General features: G+C 48.4%; 1 protein-coding gene across 1 annotated transcript; it reads left to right on the top strand.

Annotated features, from left to right (window-relative positions):
- Positions 1-3,418: 3,418 nt before the first annotated feature.
- Positions 3,419-8,692, top strand: LOC149432734 (uncharacterized). The gene is made up of 3 exons (XM_089665001.1): positions 3,419-3,447; positions 6,458-7,790; positions 7,953-8,692. Exons 1-3 carry the CDS (start codon positions 3,419-3,421, stop codon positions 8,229-8,231), a joined length of 1,641 nt encoding a protein of 546 aa, XP_089521127.1. The 3' UTR covers positions 8,232-8,692.

Genomic DNA, 8,692 nt, shown 5'->3' with positions numbered 1-8,692 from the left:
CACGTTCCTAACCCCAGAAACCACTAAACAGCTCATCCACTCCCTCATCATATCACGACTCGACTACTGCAACTCCCGCCTCACTGGCCTGCCTCGCCGCTGGCTATCCCCTCTTCAGTCCATCCTGAATACGGCAGCCAGACTCATTCACCTTTCCAACCGCTCCATCTCCGCCACCCCCCTCTGCCAATCCCTCCACTGGCTTCCGATTGCGCAACGGATCAAATTCAAAATCCAAACACTGACGTACAAAGTCGTCCACCATACTGCCCCGAACTACATCACCGACCTAATATCCAAGTACCGCCCAGCACGCACACTCCGCTCCTCACAAGACCTCCTTCTCTCTAGTTCCCTGGTCTCCTCCTCCCATGCCCATCTCCAGGACTTCTCCAGGGTGTCACCCATCCTCTGGAACTCCCTGCCCCAAACCATCAGATTATCACCTACTCTCCTCTCCTTTAGGCGCACCCTGAAAACCCATCTTTTCAGGGAAGCCTACCCCACCCCCTGCTAACTTGCCAACCTCCTCCACTCTGCCTACCACTCCATCCCCCACAGCTATCTCCTCCTGTGCCACCATCCCCTCCCTCCTAGATTGTAAGCTCCAAAGAGCAGGGCCCTCGATCCCCTCATGTTTTGCATTGTATTGGTATTGTTCTGTCACATGTTCTGTCCCCCTTTGTAATGTACAGCACTGAGCGAACTATTGGCGCTTTATAAATACTGTATAATAATAATAATAATAATTTTATATATATATATATTTATATATTATATATATATATATATATTATTTATATATATATATATATATATATATATATAAAATAGAATATTTTATATTATACTGTATATGTGTATGTATATATATATATATATATATATATATATATACATACAGTACATCAAATATACTAAATGTGTGCTTTAGAATAATATATTAATTCATTCTATAATGTACTATAATATAGTATTAAAAAAATATATATATACAATTATATAAATTGTATATTATATAAAATAATGCATAACATGTGCTGTAATATAATATACTAAATAATAATACAATAATATAGTAATATGTATAGAATTAATTAATATATCAATAACAATATAAAACTCATTAAGATTTAGTAAAATGAAAAAAATAAAAAACGTAAAATGTATATAAAACTGACACTTACAAAACAGTGTCCTGTATATAACCAATAAATGGATTGATATAGAAATGACCCTCCTGTGTAGTCACATGGCCTTTCCATGGAGGTGACAAGCGGCGCCCTTTTCTATGCACATTACACAGACCCGGCCCACTGTTGTCACTGTCAGGAAATGCCCGGAGAACGGTCGTGCAGCCATTGCTGGAGTGTGTGTAGACGGGAAGTGGCTGCAATGAGGCTGCAGGAGATCAGCAGTGCTGAGATGTAGCAGAGCAAAATGAAAGTGAAAAGCATGTTGTAGAAAAATAAAACCAGCAGTTGCTTGTCATGATCTGTAGGGGAATAGTACACTAGATCTCATTGTGTTATATATGTATCAGTTCTAGTGTATATACAGTGTATAATGATATCACTGGGACATGCCGGATCTGCAGTGTACACCATGCCTGGACTGACAGGACACAACATGGACCCCTCATCACAGGGACTGCTGTCCTTCCCTGCAAAGTCACATTTACCAAAAGAGCTGCATGTGCCCCTCCCCCGCTATGCAATATAAACCCAAATCCTGCGACATGGCTACATGTAATATACAGTATATACAACCACTGCTCATCCTACAGCTGCACCATGTGACTGCATACAGAACACGTGACTTCTATGACATCATTCGCTGACCACACCCCTGTACTGCCCACACCATTCACTGACCACACCCCCATACTGCTCACACCATTCACTGACCACACCCCTATACTGCCCACACCATTCGCTGACCACACCCCTATACCGGCCACACCATTCACTGACCACACCCCCATACCGCCCATGCCATTTGCTGACCACACCCCTATACCGGCCACACCATTCACTGACCACACCCCCATACCGCCCACACCATTCGCTGCCCACACCCCCATACCGCCCACACCATTCGCTGACCACACCCCCATACTGCCCACACCATTCGCTGACCACACCCATATACTGCCCACACCATTCGCTGACCACACCCATATACTGTCCACACCATTCGCTGACCACACCCATATACTGCCCACACCATTTACTAACCACACCCATATACTGCCCACACCATTCGCTGACCACACCCCCATACTGCCCACACCATTCGCTGACCACACCCATATACTGCCCACGCCATTCGCTAACCACACCCCCATACTTCCCACACCATTCGCTGACCACACCCATATACTGCCCACACCATTCGCTGACCACACCCATATACTGCCCACACCATTTACTAACCACACCCATATACTGCCCACACCATTCGCTGACCACACCCCCTATACTGCCCACACCATTTACCATTGTGGGCAGTATATGGGTGTGGTCAGCGAATGGTGTGGGCAGTATATGGGTGTGGTCAGCGAATGGTTTGGGCAGTATGGGGCTGTGGTTAGCGAATGGTGTGGGCAGTATGGGGGTGTGGTCAGCGAATGGTGTGGGCAGTATATGGGTGTGGTCAGTGAATGGTGTGGGCAGTATGGGGGTGTGGTCAGCGAATGGTGTGGGCAGTATATGGGTGTGGTCAGTGAATGGTGTGAGCAGTATGGGGGTGTGGTCAGCGAATGGTGTGGGCAGTATTTGGGTGTGGTCAGTGAATGGTGTGGGCAGTATGGGGGTGTGGTCAGTGAATGGTGTGGGCAGTACAGGGGTGTGGTCAGCGAATGATGTCATAGAAGTCACGTGTTCTGTATGCAGTCACATGGTGCAGCTGTAGGATGAGCAGTGGTTGTATATACTGCATATTACATGTAGCCATGTCGCAGGATTTGAGTTTATATTGTATGGCGGGGGAGGGGCACATGGTGTGGGCAGTATTCACCATTCACTGACCACACCCCCATACTGCCCACACCATTCACTGACCACACCCCCATACTGTCCCTATAATTCACTGACCACACCCCCATACTGTCCCTAAAATTCACTGCCCCCCTCATGCGGACCGCCCTCATTCTGACCACTCCTCTATACTGCGCACACCGTTCACTGACCACACCCCCACACTTTACTAACCGCACCCCTATATTGACCACCCCCACACCTCTATTCTCCCTACGCCATTCAGTGACCACGCCCCCACCCTGGCTGCACCCTATAAAGACCACACTGACCACATTTTCCTCACCCGGAGAGCAGAAGAAGTTCCGGAGGCGGAGCGATCTGTAGCGAAACGATCTGTCCTCAGAGGAGCGGCGTGCGGCCTGGTCACAGCGGGCGGGATGGAGAGCGGAGCGGAGCCACGAGACAGGTGGGCGGGGTCTCTGTACCGCGCACCGGACACTGAGAGCGCCATTCATAGCCGGGTGTAGTGTGTACACAGGGGGTCACCTCACTCCCATAGACATCATATTCTGTATGTTGTGGCCTGACTCCCATAGAGACCTTTGTGTATGATAGGAGGAGGCGGGTGTCATCTATGGTCACCTCCAGGACATTCCTGACCCTTTCTGTATGAAATCTGTATTGTCTGCCAGAACATGACTCCCAACATATATATATATATACAGTATATCGCCCCAAGTATTGGGCCACCGGCCTTCCCACTCACATGGCCTTTAATGGCCCCCCCAGTCTTTAGTCCGTAGGGTTCAATACTGAGTTGCCCCCGCCCTTTCCACTCACATGACCTTTAATGGCCCCCCCAGTCGTAGTCCGTAGGGTTCAATACTGAGTTGGCCCCGCCCTTTCCACGCACATGGCCTTTAATGGCCCCCCCAGTCGTAGTCCGTAGGGTTCAATACTGAGTTGGCCCCGCCCTTTCCACGCACATGGCCTTTAATGGCCCCCCAGCCTTAGTCCGTAGGGTTCAATACTGAGTTGGCCCCGCCCTTTCCACGCACATGGCCTTTAATGGCCTCCCAGCCTTAGTCCGTAGGGTTCAATACTGAGTTGGCCCCGCCCTTTCCACGCACATGGCCTTTAATGGCCTCCCAGCCTTAGTCCGTAGGGTTCAATATTGAGTTGGCCCCGCCCTTTGCAGCTATAACAGCTTCAACTCTTCTGGGAAGGCCGTCCACAAGGTTTAGGAGGGTGTCTATGGGAAGGTTGGACCATTCTTCCAGAAGCACATTTGTGAGGTCAGGCATGATGTCGGGGGAGGAGGCCTGGCTCGCAGTCTCCACTCTAATTCATCCCAAAGGTGTTCTATGGGGTTGAGGTCAGGACTCTGTGCAGGACAGTCAAGTTCCTCCACCCCAAACTGGCTCCTCCATGTCTTTATGGACCTTGCTTTGTGCACTGGTGGGCAGTCATGTTGGAACAGGAAGAGGCCATCCCCAAACTCTTCCCACAAAGTTGTCCAAAATGTCGCCTTAAGAGTTCCCTTCGCTGGAACTAGGGGGCCAAGCCCAACCCCTAGAAAACAACCCCACACCATAATCCCCCCTCCACCCTCTGTGGAAGCAATCTGGCGGCACTTATGAGGTGGGGAAAACGGGGAAGGGGGCGACGCGCACATGTTCCAGGTGTCTGGGGACACATTCAACAAAACCCACCATGCACAGGAAACGTGGCTGGTCATGGAGGGGACTCACATTCCAGGGGTTTGTGGAAGTGATCCAGCGATTCCTGTCATGCCCACGTAACATGGCGGGTGATGGAGGGTGCTTACATTTGAGGGGTCTATGGAAGCAATCTTACGCAATTCACATCTGGAAACAATGGGGGGGGTGCACATGTTCCGGAGGTCTGGAGAGGTGATCCAGCAAAATCCATCATGCCCAGGTAACATGGTGGGTGATAAAGGGTGCTTACATTTGAGGGGTCTATGGAAGCAATCTGACGCAATTCACATCTGGAAACAATGGGGGGGGTGCACATGTACCGGAGGTCTGGGGACGTGATCCAGCAAAATCCATAATGCCCAGGTAACATGGCGGGTGATGGAGGGTGCTTACATTTGAGGGGTCTATGGAAGCAATCTTGCGGCATTCACGACTGGAAACAATGGGGGGGGTGGGGGGTACACGTGTTGCGGAGGTCTGGGGGTGTGATCCAACAAAATCCATCATGCCCAGGTAACATGGAGGGTGCTTACATTTGAGGGGTCTATGGAAGCAATCTGACGCAATTCACATCTGGAAACAATGGGGGGGTACACATGTTCCGGAGGTCTGGGGACGTGATCCAACAAAATCCATCATGCCCAGGTAACATGGAGGGTGCTTACATTTGAGGGGTCTATGGAAGCAATCTGGCTGCATTCACATCTTGAAACAATGGGGGGTACACATGTTCCGGAGGTCTGGGGACACGATCCAGCAAAAGACATCATGCCCAGGGCACGTGGTGGATGATTGAGAAGACTCACATTCCAGGGGTCTGTGGACACGATCCAGTGACACCCACCATGTCCAGGAAACATAGCAGGTGGGGGGGTTCCCATTCCTGGGGTTCATGGATGCGATCCTATGACACCCCTCTCTACCTGGTGACACTTGCTATGCCCAGGAAACATGTCAGGGAAAGGAGTCGGTCACATGTTATGGGAGTCTGTGGAAGCTGTGCGGTGACCAACCCTCCCTGCTGACTTCTCTGCCAAGTCTTCTTCCAGGTTCGGGATCTTCAAACCTGATTGGCAGTCAGACAGCAGTAGATCACTATAGCAGTGGCCTATTGCTGCAAGAAGAGAATTGCAACAAGCTCTTTTATGGAGTGCTGGGTATCAAGCAGAGGCGGACTGACAACTCATGGGGCCCCCAGGCAATAGGGAATCATGGGGCTCCTGTGTCCTTGCCCAAACTCAAAAAAGCCTATGAAAAAGGTACCAGGGGCATCTCATGGGACCCCCTACTGACCCCGGGCCCTCGGGCAGTGCCCGAGTTTCCAAATGGTCAGTCCGCCCCTGGTACCAAGATCCAAAGCCCAGGAGATGATCACTCCAGCTACTAGGCCTAGGGCTGCCAGTGGCCTGCTGATTTCCGATACCGTAATAAACCAGTGTTTTGGTAAATAGCCGATGTCTCACAACCATTTGAAACCTGGGAGTCAAGTGGGTAAAGCTGAGACTGCTAAACCAATGGCAGCTATTTAGAATTCAACCTTCGTAGATCGGGCTACCAGCATGCGTAACCACCTTTATACCAAGGGCACTCATTGGGGGACATTGGGGAAATAGAAGGAGAAACTTATGACTCAAGCCGTAGCCTTGTAGTAAATCTGTTGCATTGTCTATCTCACTGCTGCTTTTTAATATTGCTTTGCTGTCCAACAGAATTGAGAAATGTTTGCCATTGTTGTTCTTTCTTTTTTTGCCCTAGGGTCCCTGAAGGAGAACCCATTTCTTCATCACGCAATGTAGTCATCAGAGAAATTGGCAGCACTGACCATGTTGCCTCACCAGCAGGAAGTACCAAACCGGGAGAGAAAAAAAAAGAATCCCACTCTTCTAGATCTTCCATGGTTCAAACCCCCCACCATCGATCTTCTCACACTTCTTCTGGTGGGGCCTTAGATCTTCAGGCTGTGGTTGGAAGGTCCAGCTCATCCATTTCTGGAATAACCGTCCCAATACGTTTGGATGCTTTGTCCTATCTTCTTAATAACGCAGTTGTGGGAAACTACAGAATGCCTTGCCAAATGCCATGTTATCCATCTTCATATCCGTGCTCTTACCCTCAGATGGGATGTTCTCCTTATGGCATGTGCATGGGTTCACAGTATTGCTCCTCAACCTTCCCAAACCAGCATGCTGCATACCAGACAGGTCCTATGGCTTGTGGGAACCAGCAAAATATGCAGGCATTCCAGCATCCAATACCAAACTTTAACCAATGTATGAATGATACATCACAGATCCAGAGTACAGGCACATTTCCTGGTGGAATGGCTTTTAGTCCCACTGGAATGGCCTTTAATTCTGCTGGAACAAGCTCAGTGCAAAACAGTAGCGGAGCTGCCCAACCAGAATGTAGCAGCTGGGCCAAGAACCCACTTGAGAAAGCTGGGACTAGTGAAAAGTTTGGAAGCAACTGGAGCAACTCCTTCTCTTTCGAAAGCGAGAAGCAAAGCTCTCCTAGAAGAGGGAGGTTTGGAGACAGAAAGAATGAAGATAGGTCTCCCCGAGGAGGATTTGGGAGGTTTGGAGATAATAAGAATGAAGATAGCTGGTCCAGTAGACAACAGTCCAACAGCTTTGGCAAAGATTTCGACAGGGGCAGAGGAAGTTTTGGTGGCTCATCATGGAGAGGTAATTCTAGAGGACAAAATAAAGAATGGACATTTGGAGACAGGTCCCGTGAATTCGGCAATAAAAGGAGATTCGGTGAGAATACCGAAAGCTTTCAAGATCAAGGAACCTTTTCTAAACGCGGGCAATGGTCCGGTGGCAGAGGGAGAGGTAGAGAAAGCCCCGACTCTTGGCAACAGAAAAACAGGCAAAAGGACTCACCGATGTGGTCCAGCACAGCAGATACACCAAGCACATCGACCTTTGGCCACGTAACCAAAACAGCTGCTCCATCTGATGCTGGAGATGAGGACTGGGAGACCGATTATCCAGAGAAACCCAAAGCAACTGAATTGGGCAACACTTCTGAAATACCAGTCGTGCAGTCGTCTGTGCCGTGCTCACCTACAAACAACTGTGAAAAAGTTAATGAGTCTAGTGACTTCCTTAAGCCAGCTGAAGATTTCACAGAAGAGCTCACCACAGGTCCTGAGACAGAAGAACAGAACAGTGAGTTTAGTGAGGTCCTTGAGCCAGCTGAAGGTTTCACAGAAGAGCTCACCACAGGTCCTGAAACAGAAGAACAGAACAATGAGTCTAGTGAGGTCCTTAAGCCAGCTGAAGGTTTCACAGAAGAGCTCACCACAGGTCCTGAGACAGAAGAACCACAAACAGATGCTAATTCTGGAAAAAGTGATGCAACAGTGGAGCTGGAAACGAAGGCAGAAGACCAAGATTCCACTTTAATCCCAGCTATTACTTCTGAGCACAATGACCAAGATGAAGAGATCTACACCTTTGTTGTCACTGTCGAAGGAGAGGAGGATAAAGGTGTTCTGGTGGAGGTCAACGGAGAAAATATTTAAGCAAGCTGGGGCCTTCAAAATATAGTAGTTTCCCAGGTTGCTGCTTCTTGCGGGTTTACACGGTTTCTTTTATTATTTTATCTTGTTTTAACTTTCAAGAATATTTTTTCCCAACATTTTTTGGATGACTTCTATGACTGACGTCACCACATTCACGTTTGAAGGATGAGGTCTTCTGCTCATAGACTTATGTGTCCACCTTGTCTACCTAAATAGAACGTTAAAAAAGATGGTCGTGAACTTTGCTATAAGGTTATACCCAACTTAATATTTTTTACATTTGGAAGTAGATCTTGTACGACTTAACATAATGGCCACCTCACCTCACCTTCCCAACACAAAAACATGTTTCTATGAAAGGTTTATTTTCTCTTTAATTTCATGATTATTATGTCTCTTCTAGTTTTTATGTTGCCAGATAAACAAAAAAAATGCTTTGGAAGTTTTATATTCTTCCACCC

The sequence above is a fragment of the Staurois parvus genome, unplaced genomic scaffold (assembly GCF_062004578.1).
Source record: "Staurois parvus isolate SC_StPar_1 unplaced genomic scaffold, SC_StPar_1.0 ptg002113l, whole genome shotgun sequence".
NCBI lineage: Eukaryota > Metazoa > Chordata > Amphibia > Anura > Ranidae > Staurois > Staurois parvus.
The sequence above is the reverse complement of the archived record's forward strand: the minus strand, read 5'-3'. Positions and strand labels throughout refer to the sequence as shown.

Excerpts from the sequence above, each read along its gene's own strand:
- LOC149432734 (XM_089665001.1), top strand. The coding sequence starts at position 3,419 with ATGGAGAGCGGAGCGGAGCCACGAGACAG. Across the intron at positions 3,448-6,457 it reads GGAGCGGAGCCACGAGACAG|GGTCCCTGAAGGAGAACCCA; the intron begins GTGGGCGGGGTC and ends TTTTTGCCCTAG. Across the intron at positions 7,791-7,952 it reads CTACAAACAACTGTGAAAAA|AACAATGAGTCTAGTGAGGT; the intron begins GTTAATGAGTCT and ends ACAGAAGAACAG.